Consider the following 17,043-nt stretch of genomic DNA (forward strand, 5'->3'; position numbering starts at 1 on the left):
CCAGGGAGGGCATCAGGGAGGGTGGGAAAGGGGGCTGGGTTATGGGAGGTTCATTCTTCTGCCAGATAGTCTTTCGGCTGCTCCTTTTTATCTTCTGGGTCTTGGCTTGAAGGTCACCTGCCCAGAGAGGCCCTCCCTGACCCCGTAGGGTAGGTCCTCAGCTGTCTGTCTATCTCCTTTGTAGCATTTCCTATGACCTGCAGTCACTTCACTTACTTGTCAGTTTCCCTTACCATCGCTTTCTCCCCTCTTGACCCCTTGACTGCAGGGCTTATGACTGTCTCACTCTCAGCGGTGTCCCTGGCCTCTAGCCCAGTGTCTGGTCCGTTGCAGGCACTCACCAAGCATCTGCTGAATGATGGAACAGACGGACACTCAACTGGGGTGGCCAGGAGACGGCAGGGGCGAGACTCTCCTCTGCCTTTTTTGGGCTGTGTGACCTCAGGCAAGTTGCTGCTCCTCCCTGAGCCTCTTCCCAATCTAAACCTGAGTATAAATAAACAACTCCATCTGAAGGGCTGGCCTCATGCTTCTCGAATATATCAGGACCGATTTCAGGGGAGGTAATAGAAGTTGGAATCGTTTACTAAATTATACCTTAAATCAACTGCTGGCTGATTATTCTTTCTGATGGTAACATTGCAATGGTTTTTCTAGGAGTCACTGATGTGCAATGAGCCCAATCATATTTCTTACTCAATAAACTCTTTTATTCTAGTCCACAGATTTTTCCATTACAATAATAATGAAAATAGCACTAGTAATTTGTAACACTGAGGCCCAAAGGGAAACCCCTCCTCAAATTATAAGGTAAATGACACAAAGTTGAACATAGGGTCAGTGTTGGGCAAAAAGCATTTAAAATATAGATAACAGGGTCAAGATTTTGTGTGTGTGCAAACACTGGGTTTTGTTTATCAGGATGACACCATTTTAGAAAGTGCATGATTTTGAAAACTATATGTATAATTGTGACAAAACTAAACTGTAGAGAAAAGACAAAATCAAGCAAAAACAAAAACCAAGAAACCAAAAGGAAGCAAATCAAATACAAGGGGCGGATATGCAAACCTCCGGTCCTTTGGCCCTGGAATGGCAAGTGAGTGGGCTTCATAGAAATTCTCTGTAGAAAGGAATGTGTGGGCCAGTGTGGCCATGGCCCTGGCCTGACATCGCTGAGTCTCCAAGTCTTGTCTCCTCACAGAGGAAAAGAAGTTGCTTGTCCGACACATCTGCTGGGGGTCTGCCCGAGATGGGGCCTTCGTTCCCAATCCCTTTGAGAACAGTCTCAAATCCTGAAAAGGCAAGGCATCCCTGCGGCGGCCCCAGGGCGGCGGCAGGAGATGGGGTCAGTGTCTGCCCCAGGCTCTGCCGGAGCTGTCTGAGTGGTTCACTGGGAGTGGGTGGGCCTCGGTGTTGAACACCCAGTCTTCCAGGGAGAGCAAGTCATCTTCAGAGAACAGAAGATAGAGATACCTGTGCCCCATGCAGGGCAGGGAAGCAAGACACAGTCTGTCAGTGGCCTGGGGAAGAAGGGTGGGCCTGGGAACAAGTCTCAGGGCCTTTGTGATAGGCCTATGGTCAAGGTCTGGAGCCTTGCAACCCCAAAACTGTGGGCAGCAGGGTGGGGGTGCTAGTCCTGGGGAAGGAGGCTGTGGCTGCAGAGAAAAGCCTTGAGCTTTGGGGTCAGAAGGACTTAGTTTACCCTGGCTCTGCCATCAGCCGGCTTCACCTGCCCGGCCCTGTATGTGAGCCCTTATGGTCCAGATTCTCCTCTGCAGGGGTGCCTGAGGGCTGCTGCAGTCCAGTTGACTCTCACGTGCCCCGCTGCTGCCCACTAAGACTCTATATTCAGAGTACACATTGGGGCACTGAGAAGAACATGGGGTTGTGACTCTAGAACTCCAGCTTCCACATTGTGGGTTTTTTCCCCACTGGAAGGAACTGATCATTCTGACCCACCCTAAAGGGTTAAAGCACAAGGGGCTTGCTTTGGGGAACAGTGAGGAAGTGGGATGGCCAACTTCCATGGCATGAAATCAAGGAGGGCACAGCAGCCACACTGCAGAGGCCACAGGAGGGAAAGTCAATGCCAGCAACCAGCACTGACATCATCGTCGTTAACCCTATCCCATTTTACACACGAGGACGCGGTTCCCAGAATGGAAGCAACCTGGGGAGATAGGTGAGAAACTGAAGGAACCTGCGGTATCACACGGTGCGTCCCTAGGGAACTTGGATTCTAGCCCAGTCTCACTCTCCGAGAAAGCGGCCTGGCCCAAGGCTCACACCTGGGGTGCAGCCCTCTGGATCCCAAGCCCTTCACCCCTTTTGGGCTCCCGTCCTGTGACCACAGAACCTGACTGTGGAGGGGAGGGACTGCGGACCCCTACCCCCAACCTCCCACCTGTCCATCCCTAGGAAGAGCCCACACCGCTCACTTTAGTGTCTCCGCTAGAAAGAAGCTCTGCTGCTTGTTGTCGTGGTTGGGGGTGCTACTGTACACGTCTTGGATCCCGGAGAAACCGGCTTCTGTCCGACAGTATTTCTCCAAGGCCTGAGGAAGGGGAAGAGGAGGAGGAAAACAGCTTTAACACGGGACAGGAAAGGCCCCTCAAGACTTGTGCATGCCTGGCAGGCTGGAGCTAGAAGAAAGCAGACAGCACCCTCACCCCTTGACTGGGGACTCCTGGCATTTGTGGGAACAGAAGGTCAAATTATTCTTTCGGGGTTTAGCCACCTGTCCCCAGGCTGGAGGGGCCACACTCCTTCCACCCACACCTCTGAGAGCTCTGGCCCGATGGGCTGCCTGTCCTGACTTCTTCACCTGGTTTGAACTTAGAGGAAGCTTCTCTTCGTGTTTCAGGGGACTAGGCTGGTCTTACAGATTCACCCACAGTGGTAGGCAGAGGTGAAGAGAAGCCACTGGTGATGGCCATGGGCTGGGATTTGGGGACAGACTTGGTACTCCAGGGATTCTCAGGAGAGATGGCCCCTGGGCTGGAGGCAAGTGAGCCAAGCCATTCATCTTTCTATATAAATGCATTTTTTTTTTGAGACAAGGTCTCATTTTGTCACCCAGGCTGGAGGGCAGTGGGGCGATCAGAGCTCACTCTGCAGCTTCAACCTCTGCAGTTCGAGCAATCCTCTTGCCTCAGCCCCTCAAGCAGCTGGGACTATAGGCGTGCGTCACCATGCCTGGATAATTTTTGTATTTTTTTGTATAGATGGGGTTTCGCCGTGTTGCCTATAGGCTGATAAATACAATTTCTACCCACGGAGGGCATAGGAGCACAAGATGCTTGGCCTTTGAAGGCCAAGAACAATGGTCCTGGGGAAGCAGGTGGACTTAACAGGGCCAGTGAACCTGAGCATGCCCTGGACCCCGTCTGAGTGCAATGCTCAGAATGAGCACGGGGGTGGTGGGGGAGATAGGGGCAGAGAAGGCTCAGCATCCACCAGGGAACCTGCTGGAATCCCCACACCTGCCTTTGACACCTCCCCCAAGACAGCCATTAAATTTCCACCTAGGTGTGGGGCCGGAGGCTGAGGGCAGGGTAGGCCTCAAGGGCCAGCAGAGACTAGGGTGGGGGGGTCCCTCAGGCTGGGCTGCCTGTGGGAAGAGGAGGGAGGTGGAGGTGAGCTGCCCAGCTTCGAGATCAGGAAAGCGTCTGTTGGGACAGCGGTGGCCGCGTGGTGCCTGCGTGGTGCTCTAGGCAGCTGCCTAGCCTCTGACCCTCTAAGTTTGCCAAGGCCTGGTCCCAGGCCCCAAGGATATGGGCACTCAGAACCCTCTTCACAAGTCTGGCCTGTCCTGTCTCAGGACAACTTTGCCCAGCTGGGGACTCTTGGCTCTGTAACCACCACCTTGACCCTTTGCACTCTGAACTGTGGTCAGAGGTCAACGTGGCTTGGCCTTCCACTCCATGCCCAAGCCAGGGCACCTAGCACCCAGCCTGTAAATTCTCAGGGGCATCTAGCACCTTGCTGCCCATCCCTGGGGCCCACTCACCAGCACCACCTCCCAGCCCCACTCCCTGTAGATGGGGTTGTGGGTCTGTCGCCACAGGTACATGTAGCTCTCCACCACCTCTGGCCGGAGGATGTAGTAGCTCTCGCTCAGCTGGGTGGCCACGGCCTCTCTGCCGGAGTTAAACCAGAAGGCCTCAGGCCCGAGTTTGGTGTCTGGGGAAACAGCCAAGCAGAGGGCCCAGGTCAGACCTCCCACCTCCTGCTTTTCAGGATCCAGGAGAGATGTCAGTTGCCTTGAACCCGCAGCCAGGGTGATGTCAGGGGTGTGTGGGTGTGGGGTGCCCCTGCCTGGACTGCTGTGTAAGGCTGCACCGGGCAGATGCACAGCTTCCCTCTTGGCCTGGGCTGGACAGAACAAGACCCTCGGGGACTGGAAATGTGAGCAGCTTTGGACTCTGAGAGTCCAAATGAGCTACTCAGCAGTCTGGGTAGGTGAAGGTTTGGGCGGGGTTCCACAACTGTGTACTTTGAGGCAATAGCTCTGCAAGAGGTTAGCCAGACCTCAGCCAAGAGGGTTTCGGGTTTCAACACATCTGGGGAACCGAGGGTTAAACAAAATGAGTCTCCCATCTGCAGGATTTATCAGATCCTTTAATATGCTAATGTGAAATGAGGCTTCTCCTTGGGACCCTTTGTCTTAGAAAACTGCTTTTAACACCTCCCAGGACAAACTTCGAGAGTCTGGGAACAGCTGAGGTAGAGATGGAGGGAAGACTGCCCAGGAATGCACCTACTCCCACAGAGGGAGCTGAGGAAGGAGGGCCTGAGGGAGCCTGGGTTCTGTCATTGTCACTGTTTGGTTTTGAGGCAATTTGCTGTCATTCTTGTCATATGGCCATAATTATAACCACCTCTGTAGCCACTATTTATGATTTCAAAGGCCGTGCTGGGTGCTTTAATACACTATTTCTATCCTTAAAAAATGTTTCTTTAGTAAGGTAATTGCTACTATCCCTCTCACGCATGTGGAAACTGAGGATCAGAGAGGCTAAGTAATTTGCCCAAGGTAACACAGCGAGTTGTGGCTGAGTTGGGACTTGACCCTGGATGTGTCTGATGCCTCTCCTAGGGCGGTGCTCTTTCCCTCCTGGGTCTAACCCTCATAGGCCCAACATGTAGGGTATGAGGGCCAGATCCTTCTCCCTTTAATGCCTGTCCCTCCTGTCCAGGTCACCCAAGTCCCCAGCTCCATTCCTAATGTGAGCCCTCTTCCCTACTACCAGGGTTCAAAACCCTGAGAGGCCCTAGGTTGCTTTTACTTTAGAGGCAGGGGTTAGAGGTTTGCAGGACTTCCTGCTCTTCCATGGAGGGCTTCAGGGAAGAGGAATTAGCTAGACCCTAGCCTCTCTAATCTTTTCAAATGGTGTAGCGGCTCCTGGCCACCAGAAAACAGTCATTTTGCCAAGTCGCTAGTGGGGTGAAGGCAGGAGCCACTGCTACAGGCGTCCACAGGACAAGCCGAGGCTGGCTAGAACAATATGCTTTATTAAGCGGCTGTCTTTTATGGTCTGGGCTGATTGTCTCAGACAAATAGCGAGCCTTTTATTATTCCTGAGATTTCTTATTTGTTTATGGCCCTGGCAGAGCAAGCTCTTTGAAGAGAATGGACAACCAGTTTTAAAGACCCATTGCGAATCTCTGACTTCCTGGAAACAGCTCCAGGAGACCCCATTCAGCTGGGGCGGGCACAGACACATCATGATGGGCGGTCAGCAAGTGCCTGCAGTGCTGCTGGCCAAAGGTGGCTGCCAAGGTACTTTCTCATGGGAGCCTGTGCCTCACTCTGAGACCTGTGTCATGATTCCCATCGAACAGATAAGAAAACAGAGGCTGCCCATCTGGCCTCTCTAATCTTTTCAAATGGTGTAGTGGCTCCTGGCCATCAGAAAACAGTCATTTTGTCAAGCGCTGCTTGAGCCTGGGATTTTTACTGTAAATCTTGGGTCGTTCCCTCCAACCAACACTGGGATTACCACTCAGAGCGGTGGGCGTCTCCTGGGACCACACGGGGGCTGGGGATTTTTCTGAGGGGTGCAGTTTGCGCACGGGGTGGAACCAGGCATCAGAAGGCCTGGGTTCCAGCCCAGGATCAATTCCTCATGTGCAGTGTGACTTTGGCTAAGTCACTTCCCCTCTCTGGGCTGACTCCACTTCTCTGTGTAGAATGAGGAGCCAGGCTCAGGCTCTCAAATGTGACCTCTGATTCTAGCATCGGACAATTCAGTGGTGAGTGGTGGGTGGGGAGGACCAAGCTGTCAGGCTTTCCGGTGATCATGGGTCAAAGAGGGCGACTAAACAGGTGGGAGCAGGAGGCGGTGAAACCCCCTCTAAGGAGGGTGCCGGGGGAAAGGCAGAGGCACATTTGAAAGTAGGAGACTCAGGGTGGGACATGTGCCGGGCTCAGGAAGCCGCCGTTTCTGCCTCCGGGGCTGGAGGATCCTTTACTCTGTGCCCCTCTCAAGGGACCTTGGCCAAGTAATCTCTGAGCCTCAGTTTCCTCATCTGTGTGGTGAGGTTCAGTGATGTTGTGTCAAGTGCGGAAGAGTACCAGGTACATGCAAAGCGCTTCCTGCGTCTGTACTAGTTTCCCTTTCATTCGAGGTATGGTCTCGGAGCCTGGAGAGTACCTCTCTCAAATTCTACTTAACTTCCAAGGGGAGGCTTCCCTAAGGCCATGTGCTCCCTTCGCTCACTGCTGCCGGTCTTTCCAGTTCTTCCTGGTGTCTAGCCTCAGTCTCTCCTGCTGCCCCTTCCCCTTGCAGGGTTACCTGAGCGGGCGTATGACTCATGACACGTCTTGGTGATCTGGGCTGCGAGCTCTCGGTAGTGGGCCCTCTTTTCTTCCTTGGCATCCTCGGCGCCAAGGGCGATCATGCCCCCGGAGAAACAGGCCAGGTGCCCCATCTTGTGGTCCAGAATCCCCCCTCGCCACTCAGCAATGTAGGTCAGCCCCCCGGGAGAGACATTCAGCAAGTAGGTCTCTATTGCCTGGGAGCAAGGTGGGGATTGGGCAGGGAGAAGGGGCGTGGGAGGGCACAGAGAAGGGGGGGAAAGGATGGAAAATGAACATTTTGGAGACAGTAGCAAGGGCAGCTCTGCCAAGCCCTCCATCCCAGGCAAAGGAGGCCCATTGATCTCTGCTGGTCAAGATGCCTGCCAGGGCACAGGAGGGGCTGCTATTCGCTGGGAGGCTCAGACACAGGGCAGCTCCCCAGGGCAAGTCTCTTACACAGCCTTTAAAATCTTCCACGTTTTAAAAAACGTTAAAAAATATTTTAAGGTGATCCTCCTCCTCCATTATGTCCTCTGTTTGATCTTAACCAGAAGCCCAGCTGGCCTGTGGATGGGCTTCAGGGGTCCCGGCCCTTAAAACTGTACCCAACACTTTCTGGTGGATGTGCATCTTTATGGGAAGAGTGTCCATCTATTCTTACCAGTTTCTCAAAAAGAACCTGCAGAAAATTAAGAGCTGTTCTCTAGGGGTATCTTGTCACACGTTTCCTCATTTAATGCCTACAGCAAGCCAGGCACCTGGGCTGCAGCGCCCTACACAGACAAATGGGAGGTGTGGCAGCTTGTCCCAGGCCACCCAGCCACACCAGCCTAGAAACAAGACCCCACAATGTCCAGAGCTCTGCTTCTTCCACTACCCGATGGCCATGCCTTTTGGTGGGAAGGGAGGTGATGCTGTTGTAAAGACTCTGGGATGTCGGGGGCGTGAGGGGGTCAGACTGCTGTCACCCCAGGAGCCCTGGGGACCAAGGGGAGGGAGGAAGCTGCTCACACAGTCTCGAGGCCAGACTCCATGGGCTGGTGGGGCCTGGCCCATGGCTGGGGTCCTCTGGGGCCCTTGCCAGGCCTCTGCCTCCACTTTCACTCCTCCAATCTACTCTCCAGGGGGTCTCTGTACTCTGCAATTAACAAACCGGATCATATCATCTGCCTGCTTAGAACCTTCAGTGGTTTCCAAGTGCCCTTATGTGAAAACACCAGAGGGGCCTCCAAGACTCCACGATCTGGACCCTGAGGGTGGACCTGATTCTATGGACATGGCTCTGGGGCACAGACTCATCAGGTTCAAATTTCATCTCCACCAGTTCCACGCTGTGTGACACTGGGCAGGTTGTATGTTCTCTCTGTGCCTCAGTTTCCTAATGTGTAAACTGGGGATAAGAGCATTAACTGCCTCATAGGGTTGTGAGAATTAAATGAGATATGCCTGCAGGACTTGGCCTATTTCCCAGCACAGAGCGAGTCCCCACTAATTACTGGCCCCTATGATTCCACTCTAGTCTGTCTCCTGCCCCTCCCTCCTCACACCCTACCTCACCTACACTGGCCTTTTTTCACTCAGGTACCCTCCTGGCTTACAATATCTCAGCAGCCATGTAATATTTCCTTGGTGTCAGCGCTGTGCTAGGTACTGGGGCTACAGGTGTGCTGGAGAGGAGCCTGGACTCTGCCTCAGGGAGCTCACCCATTAGTGCAGAGAATTCCCAACCAAACCAAATATATATGAGAGGTGCAATTCGTTTTGTTTTGAGACACAGTCTTACTCTGTCACCCAGGCTGAAGTGCAGTGGCATGATCTTGGCTCACTGCAACCTCCGCCTCCCAAGTTCAAACCATTCTCGTGCCTCAGCCTCCCAAGTACCTGGGTAATTATAGGCGTGTGCCACCACCCCCGGCTAATTTTTGTATTTTTAGTAGAGACGGGGTTTCACCATGTTGGCCAGGCTGGTCTTGAACTCCTGACCTCAGGGGATCCACCCACCTCGGCCTCCCAAAATGTTGGGATTACAGGCGTGAGCCACCACAACTGGCTGAGAGGTACAATTTGTGATCAGCATTTTGAATAAAACAAAGTGAGAGTATGAGATTAAAAAATGCAGGGGTAGGCAGGGAGGGGCTGGACACAGTGGCTCACGCCTGTAATCCCAGCACTTTGGGAGGCTGAGGCAGATGGATCATTTGAGCCCAGTAGTTTGAAACCAGCCTGGGCAACATGGCAAAAACCCATCTCTACTAAAAATATAAGAATTAGCCAGGCACGGTAGTGCATACCTGTAGTCCCAGCTACTTGGGAGGCTGAGGTGGGAGAATCACTTGAATCCAGGAGGCAGAAGTTGCAGTGAGCCAAGATTGCACCACTGCACTCCACTCTGGGCAATAGAGTGAGACTCTGTCATAAAAAACAAACAAACAAAAAACCCAAGAAAACAAAACAAAACAAAAAAAACTGGGGTGGGGGCAGTGCTGTACTTTGCAGAGGGAGGTCAGGGAAAATCTCTCTGCAAAGGTGACATTCTTGAAAGCTGCATTTTTCTTCCTGCTTCGGGGCTTAGCTGGTGCTGCGCCTCCTTCCTGCATGCTCCAGCCCTGACTCTGCTAACCCCACCTCCTCCAGAATGTCACTTCCTTGGAGAGAATGCCCCAATTTAAACCAGCACTGCCACTGCCATTACCTATGGGCCCCTGTCACCCTTCTACATGGTGCCATTCCTACTTGGCATCTGTTTCTGTTGTATATCTGTCTCTCTCTCAGACTCTGAGTGCCGTGTGACAGCAGAAGCCACCAGCAGCAGCCTCCAGCCAGTGCCCGACACACAGAAGATGCTCAAGGAACACTCGCTCACTCCTGGGTCTGTTTTTTCCTTTTTTCTCTCCTGTCAGGGCCCAGGGCTGGTGGGCTGGCTGCAGGACCCACACTGAGTGGCAGATGGAAAAGCGCTGACAATGTGACATGCCAGGGCACCTGCTCCACATGGGGGAGTGCTGAGGACACCTGCAGAGCAGCCGGGCTGCAGGCAGGGGTCTGCTCTGGGCCCGGCCTGGCTCCCGGGCAGAGCCATGTCCCTGGCAGCTGCTCGGCATCACTAAGCCTGCGGTGCAGGGGAGGAGTGTCAGGGCTCAGAAACCTGGGTCAGAGTCACCAGTTGTCAACACTTTGGAGAGAACACAGACATCTGAGGGAGACCTCAGGATGCTGCGCACCAGACCTGGCACCTGCACCTTCCAGACGGCCTCCCACGGGTTATTTCCACTGGGGGTTGGCCCCAAGCTAAGTAATTGCAGTCAAGAGGAAATTATAAACCACCGCCTCTTTGAAGACACAACTGAGACACGCAGATGCAAAGATAAAAAACAAGGCTTTCTAAAACAAAACACAAGACAGTGCAGGCTGGCAGACGACTGGTAAAAGGTTTAAATCACAGCAAGCAGCAGTGCAAGGAGCTAAGTGGGGCACAAGACCAGGGTTTTTTTTTTTTAATGTATTAACAAAAATATTTGTGCTGTTCCTTGTGGAGCAGGGCTAACCCATAGGCAGTGAGCCCAGCGTGGCGAGAGGCCTGGGTTTGAATCTCAGCTCTGCGATTTAGGAGCTAGATGACCTTGGGCAAGTTATTTCACTTTAATGAAGACTCACTTTGCTCATCTATAAAATGGGAATAATGATTCCTGGGTTGGTTGTGAGGATTAAAGGAGAGGATATTCGAAGCCTGGCTCAGTGCCTGGCGCTGGCTGTTCCTTCCTTTGCCGCCTGCAGGAGCCCCATCTGAGCACTCGCGGGAGGGGTTTCAGGCAAGCCAGGCCCCTCTGTGATTTGGCTGCTGGTAAGTAGAGGCCGGCCCAATGGATCTGGAGTCGGACCCGTGTTTGTGTCCTGGCTCTGACACTTGTTGCTATATGGACCTTGGGCCTTTCTGACCCTCAGTTTCGTCATCTGTAAGATGGGGGCTAAATAAGATGAGGTACTTAGAGCACTAGCTCAGAGGAGGCCAAAGTGACCAAAGCTCCACCTGTTCTTGTTTGTCTCCTGCCGTGACACTCAGGGGTGTGCCCAGTCCGATCTGTCTGACCCTCCCCAGTCCATCCCAGCTGGACACTGGTTTAACCTGGTGGTTTTCTGACCCCAGGTGCACAACAGAATTATAGAAGGAACTTTTTAAAAATCTCGGATTGGGATTTATTGGCCTGGGGTGAGGCTAGACATGGGATTTTTAAAGCTCTCCAGGTGATCCTAAGGTGCAGGCAGGGGTGAAGGTCTTTGGTCGGTGGTTCCCAACCCTGACTATACACGAAATCCCAAGGAGGTTTATGTGTGGCCCGGGCCCGGTGCCCAGAGGTTCTGAGTCAGGGGTGCAGTCTGAACATCAGGACTTTGCAGCTCCCTAGGTGATTTTAACATGCCAACAAGGTTGAGAACCACCAGAAAATTCTTCAAAACCCCAAACTTGCCAGAGGCCCAGCCTTCATCCAGGGTCAAAGATGCTCCAGGCTCTTCACTGGGAAGATCAAATGCAGAGAGCAAAGCCTCTTCTATTCAAAGTTCTCTCCTACAAAATCAAGTGCTCTGAGTTTCCTTAAATAATTCATGGCCATTTCTTCCCTTGATGGCTCAACTACTGTGTGCCCTGAGGGCAGGGAGCCTGGCTGCTCATTAACTTTATGTTTACTCTGCAAGGGAAGGCAGAAAGGGCCTCTGGGCAGCACACTCCGGCCACCACCAGCTGCACACTAATTCTCTGACCGGGGCTCTGGTCTGAGCTCAGCCAAAGACAGGAGTGAACAAGACTGGGACCCAGACTGAGATGGGACTGCAGTCCCAGAAGCTGCTTCATGACTGAGGTCTTGTGCCAGGGAGCTGAGCAGGGAAAAGTCATTGCTGAGCCTACAGTTTAAAGGGTCCATGGCTCTAGCAGTCCGTTTCAATGTGTGTCTTTTAAGCACCACCATTCCTGGCCAGATTCCTGTGATCAGAGGGTAGTCAGAGACCATCTATCCATCCATCCAACTGCCCACACCCACCCACCCATCTATCTACTCACCCATCCATCCTTCCCTCCATCCATCCTTCCCTCCATTCATCCTTTCAGCATTCATGCACGCATGCATTCATTCGTTCACAAAACAGTTACCATGGGCCTGCTATGTGCCAGGCACTGTTTTAGGAGCAGACAAGATCTCTGATCCCAGATAACTGATATTCTATTTGGGGAAGATAGAGAATGAACAAGTAAACAAATATGTGCCTGTGATAATTTTAGAGGCTGATGAAGGTGAAGAGAATAAGCCTGAGTATGTGACAGGCTGGGAATGGTAGTTTCAGTGGCATTTGAATTCAGAGTTGACTAGTGAAAGGGACCCAGCCATTGTAATGATATTCCAGGCAGAGGGGACAGCAAGTGCAAAGGCCCTGAGGTGGGAGTCGCCTGGGGTGTCTGAGGAAGAGCAGGAAGACTGGTGCCCAGGGCCCAGAGAGCACAGAGCAGAGGCAGGTGTGAAGTCAGGGTGATCAGCAGGGCCCAGGGAAGGCGGACCTGATGGGTAAAGGAGAGGAGTTGGATTTTTCCAGGTGCTAAGGGAAGCCAGAGAGGAGAGGGATGTGCGTGTCCAGCTCTTCTGGCTTCTGTTCCCCACACAGCATTCAGAGGGCAGGGCAGAGGGGAAGCCAGTTTAGAGAAAATAAGGAGGTAGTGTAGACCAAGGTGGTGGCAGAGTAGATCCAACTTGCTCAACTTGCTTTATGGGGAAACTGAGGCCCAGAACAGGCCCAGTGCCTTTTCCTTAGTTGGGCTCCAAGGTATCTGTTGAGTGGTGGGATTCCTTAGCCCTCTTCCCAATGGCTCAGGCTAACTGATTCCCTCTTTCGTCCTCGTCTCTCCTCTTTGGAGGGATTCACCTCAGCCTTCCAGCCCTCGTTCATTCCACACCCCACGGACAGACCAGCAGTGGTGCCAGCTTGACCAGCTCTGTGCTGTGTGGCCTTGGGCAAGTGCCTTCCCCTCTCTAGGCCTTGGTTTCCATCCACACAAAGAGAAGGAGCAAAACTGGATGCTCCACTGAACGAGGCCTCTTCCAGCTTGGACATACTTCTCATGTCACCTCTACTGTCCAAGGAAGACACAGCTGAGGGTCTCACTCTGGCAGCCACCCTTGGGGTTGCCAGCCCACAGTCTAGCTGCACTCTGGGCTCTGATACATCAGCCAAAGCATAGACACCGAGCAGGTGGTGGTTTCTGAATCAGACTGACGGTCACTTCCCGTGAGACCTTGGATAAATGACTTCACCTCCCAGAGCTTAGGTTTCACATCTAACAAAGCCCCAGTCTTAGAGCATGTGGGAGGGTCGCAGGGTGTAAAATGCCTGGCTGGGAGGGGACTGTCCTGTCAATCTTCTCACCAGTTCATTGCAGGGGGTGGGAGCAAGTCTCGGCCCATCTGGCCCCGCTGCCCGCAGCACTCTCGCTCGGCCGTGAGACAGCCGGGGGCTGGTGACCAGCAGCCTGTGAATAATCCAGGGCTTGTCTTACCTCCAAGGCTTCGTAGTACATATTTTTAGCCTCCATATCTGTCTTGCCCGACATCAACCAGGATTTGATCAAATATTCATAAAAGCTGTCCCCGAGTCCTCCAACTGAGACATGGTCTGTGAAGGGAAAGAGGACAAGAACATTATCTCCATCTGCCGCCGGCTCTCATGGGGCAGGGCCTCGCACACCCGCCTGGCCTCAGGGGCCCGGTGCCTGCACGGGTAGGAAGCGGGCATCTCGCCAGCAGCCACCGAACCTGGAACGGGTACTGCGAGGCAGACACAGCCTGCGACTTGGAGGAAACCAGGGCTGTCTAGAGAGCGCTTGTCCTGCACGAAAGTGCACGGGCTCATCCGGCGGCTGCTATAAATCACCTCGCCTTAGCAGGCTGGGGACGACAGGGCCTCTGGTTATTAACTGTAAGTGAGTTGCATTTCTTTACAAAGATAATCTGGTGGCAGGGAGTTCAGAGATTTTTACTACCCAGTGACAAACATGATAATTAATGCTGGGTAGCTTCATAAAAGGCCACGGGAAAGAGGAAGAAAAACCTTAATTTAGCTGGCCAAGCCCTCAAGTAGAGCCACTCTGGAAAAACGGAGTTTAAATTTAGCAAATTGAGATAAATGGAGTTCAAAGGAGCGGGAAAGAGAATTGAGTTGGAACACCCCCTCTCTGCCCTGGTGGCCTCTGCCTGCTGGATAGTGGGCCAGCCAAGGAGCAGGGCCTCACAGGCTGTGGCTGAACCAGAGGTCTCTCCACCCAGGGCCGTCCCAGGAGGAAGACGGGTTGCCCGAGGAACACTTCACCGCAGACGCAAGACAGAAAACACTTCGCTCCCAGGCTTTGAAAATTAACAACAGGGAAACGTAAAGGCATTTGATAGATTTAACAAAGAACAAACCAGTTCTGTGTTCTGATTCACTTAAGCAGAGAGACAGAGAGAAGAAAGAAAACGGGGGTGGACTGAAGGCGGGGCGGGGGGAATGGGCAGAGTGTTTTCAACTCCTCAGCAGAAGGGGGCAGACAGAGAGGGGAGAGGGAAAGTGGGCGGGGGGAAGAGGGACAGAAAGAGAGAACACGTCAACAGCTACCATTTATTGTGGGCCAGGAGCCTCACTGTATTATTTATAACTTAATCTTCCTGGGCACCCTGCAAGGCAGGTGCTATCGGCCCCATTTCCCAGGTGGGAGAACGGCAACTGGGCCTACATGGCTCATCCAAGACCATCAAGCTGGTGAAAGGCAGAGCCTCACCTTCCACAGCTGCACACAGTCAACCAGAGAGTGAAGACAGAGACACGTAGAGAAAGAAAGACAAATGTGAGGACCAAGGGACCAAAAGACAGGGCAAAGACAGATGGGACCCAGGAATGGGGGTCGAGAGGAGGCCAGCCACATGGTACACTCGCCCTTCCGGCCCCCTCCAGCCCTGATCCATAAATAAGTCCTGGTCCAGCAAGGGTTCCAGAACGGACCAGCATCTACAAAAATTGGAACAGACAAGATGAAGCATGTGCTTTGGGGAGGAGCTGGAAAGGGCTGGTGTGGGCTGGACTGTGCTCTGGTGTGGAGGAAAGAGAGAAGTGGCTCCTCTCTCCTTCCTAGGTGCCCCACAGAAGAGAAGGGCTGGGCCAGGCCTGGCATGTTGAGGAGGGGCAGGTCTGTTGCAGAGGAGGGGCCGGGGAGGCTGGAAGTCATGGGTTGTCCTCTGCTCAGAGCCCTTCTCCAGCCCCGTCATGGGCACGGCAGCTACGAGAGCACTGTCACCTCTCGGTGTGGCGCACCCTCCCCACCTCATTCCCCACGCGGGGGCTCAGGCATTCTCACAAGCCTGCTCCCGGTCCCTCCCCATAGGGTGGCCACGGGGATTAAGTGAAACAAGGCCAGGCACCATCTGAAGCCCTCGGCGGCAGCACTCCCCTTGGGTGGTGGGCCCCCCTTGCCATCGGGTGCCCGCCGGGTGTGCGATGAGTGCCTGCGTACGGGTCTGCCTCCCTCACTAGCTCGTGGGCTCTTTGTGGGGAGGGATTGCATGCGACTCCCGCTCTGTGCCCAGTAACTACACGGCGCACAGAGATGCCCACGGAGTGCTGAGCGGGTGAATGGAAGGGAGGCTTGGGCTCTGCCGGGATGGGAGGCTTGGGCTGTGCCAGGAAGGGCCTCGAATGCCAAGCCAAGGAGTTTAGCCACAATCACACGGTGGTGGAGTGTGTGCGTGACAAGGTCCAGGCTTCCTCTGGAGGGGCATGCAGGGGAGGGAGCCAGGTCATTAGGGTCCACGGTGTTGAGATGCAGCTTGTGTGTGTGTGTGTGTGTATGTATGTATGTATGTATGGGGTGTGGGGTGAGTGTGTATGTGTGGTGAATGAATGTGTGTGGTGTATGTAGGTGTATGGGGGCGTGTGTGTGTGCTGAGGGGTATGGGTGTGTGGATGTGTGTGTAGGGAGAGTGTGTGTGTGTCAAGGAGTGTGGTGTGTAGTGTACGAGGGGACTATGTGTAGTGTGTGGGGTGTGTGCATGAGGCGAGTGTGTGTAATGTGTGGGGTGTGTGTGGAATGTGTGAGGGGAGTGTGTAGTGTGTGAAGGGAGTGTGTAGTGTGTGTGTGGGAGGGAGTGTGGGTGATAGGTGTGTGTGTGGGAGTGTGGGTGGTGTGTAGTGTGTGTGCCTGAGGGGAGTGTGTAGTGTATGTATATGTGAGGGGAGTGTGTGTAGTGTGGGGGTGTGTGTAGGGGAAGTGTGTGTAATATGTGTGTGTGGTGTGTGTGAGGGGAGTGTGTGTAGGGAGAGTTTATGTAATGTGTGTGTGTGGTGTGTGTGAGGGGAGTGTGGATGTGTGTGAGAGGAGTGTGTGTAATGTATGTGTGAGGGGAGTGTGGATGTATGTGAGGGGACTGTGGGTGTGTGAGGGGAGTGTATGTAGGGGGAGTGTATGTAGTGTGTGTGTGTTAAGGGAGCGTGGATGTATGTGAGGGGTGTGTGGGTCTGTGTGTGGGGGGGAGTGTGTGTGTGTGTGAGGGGAGTGTGGATGTATGTGAGGGGAGTGTGGGTGTGTGGGTCTGTGTGTGTGGGGGAGTGTATGTAATGTGTGTGTGGTGTGTGTGAGGAGTGTGGATGTATGTGAGGGGAGTGTGGGTGTGGGTCTGTATGGGGGAGTGTGTAATTGTGTATGAGGGGAGTGTGGATGTGTGTGAGGGGAGTGTGGATGTATGTGAGGGGAGTGTGTGTGGGGGGAGTGTATGTAATGTGTGTGTGTAGTGTGTGTGAGGGGAGTGTGGATGTACGTGAGGGGAGTGTGTAATGCGTGTGTGTTAGGGGAGTGTGGATGTATGTGAGGGGAGTGTGGGTGTGTGGGTCTGTGTGTGTGAGGGGAGTGTGTAATGTGTGTGTGAGGGGAGTGTGGATGTATGTAAGGAGAGTGTGGCTGTGTGGGTCTGTGTGTGTGGGGGAGTGTGTAATGTGTGTGTGTGAGGGGAGTGTGGATGTATGTGAGGGTAGTGTGGGTGTGTGGGTCTGTGTGTGTGGGGGTGTGTGAGGGGAGTGTGTGTGAGGGGAGTGTGTGTAGGAGCGTATGTAGTATGTAATGTGTGTGTGTGTGAGGGAAGTGTGGATGTATGTGAGGGGAGTGTGGGTGTGTGGGTCTGTGTGTATGGTGGAGTGTGTAATGTGTGTGTGTCTGGGAGGGTGGGTGGGGT

The 17,043-nt window shown here is 53.5% G+C and overlaps 1 protein-coding gene across 1 annotated transcript in view; it reads right to left on the minus strand.

The window, feature by feature from the left end:
- Positions 1 to 688: 688 nt before the first annotated feature.
- MAN1C1 (mannosidase alpha class 1C member 1) overlaps positions 689 to 17,043 on the minus strand; it is a 165,799-nt gene continuing 149,444 nt past the window's right edge. Inside the window, exons 8-12 of the mRNA XM_003809476.7 lie at positions 13,347 to 13,462; positions 6,801 to 7,020; positions 4,013 to 4,185; positions 2,442 to 2,557; positions 689 to 1,476 (exon numbers count right to left, since the gene is read on the minus strand). Coding sequence (XP_003809524.2) covers positions 1,350 to 1,476; positions 2,442 to 2,557; positions 4,013 to 4,185; positions 6,801 to 7,020; positions 13,347 to 13,462 — 752 coding nt within the window. The 3' untranslated portion in view covers positions 689 to 1,349. The remainder of the gene's footprint in view (positions 1,477 to 2,441; positions 2,558 to 4,012; positions 4,186 to 6,800; positions 7,021 to 13,346; positions 13,463 to 17,043) is intronic.

Source organism: Pan paniscus, chromosome 1 (genome assembly GCF_029289425.2).
Source record: "Pan paniscus chromosome 1, NHGRI_mPanPan1-v2.0_pri, whole genome shotgun sequence".
NCBI classification, from domain to species: domain Eukaryota; kingdom Metazoa; phylum Chordata; class Mammalia; order Primates; family Hominidae; genus Pan; species Pan paniscus.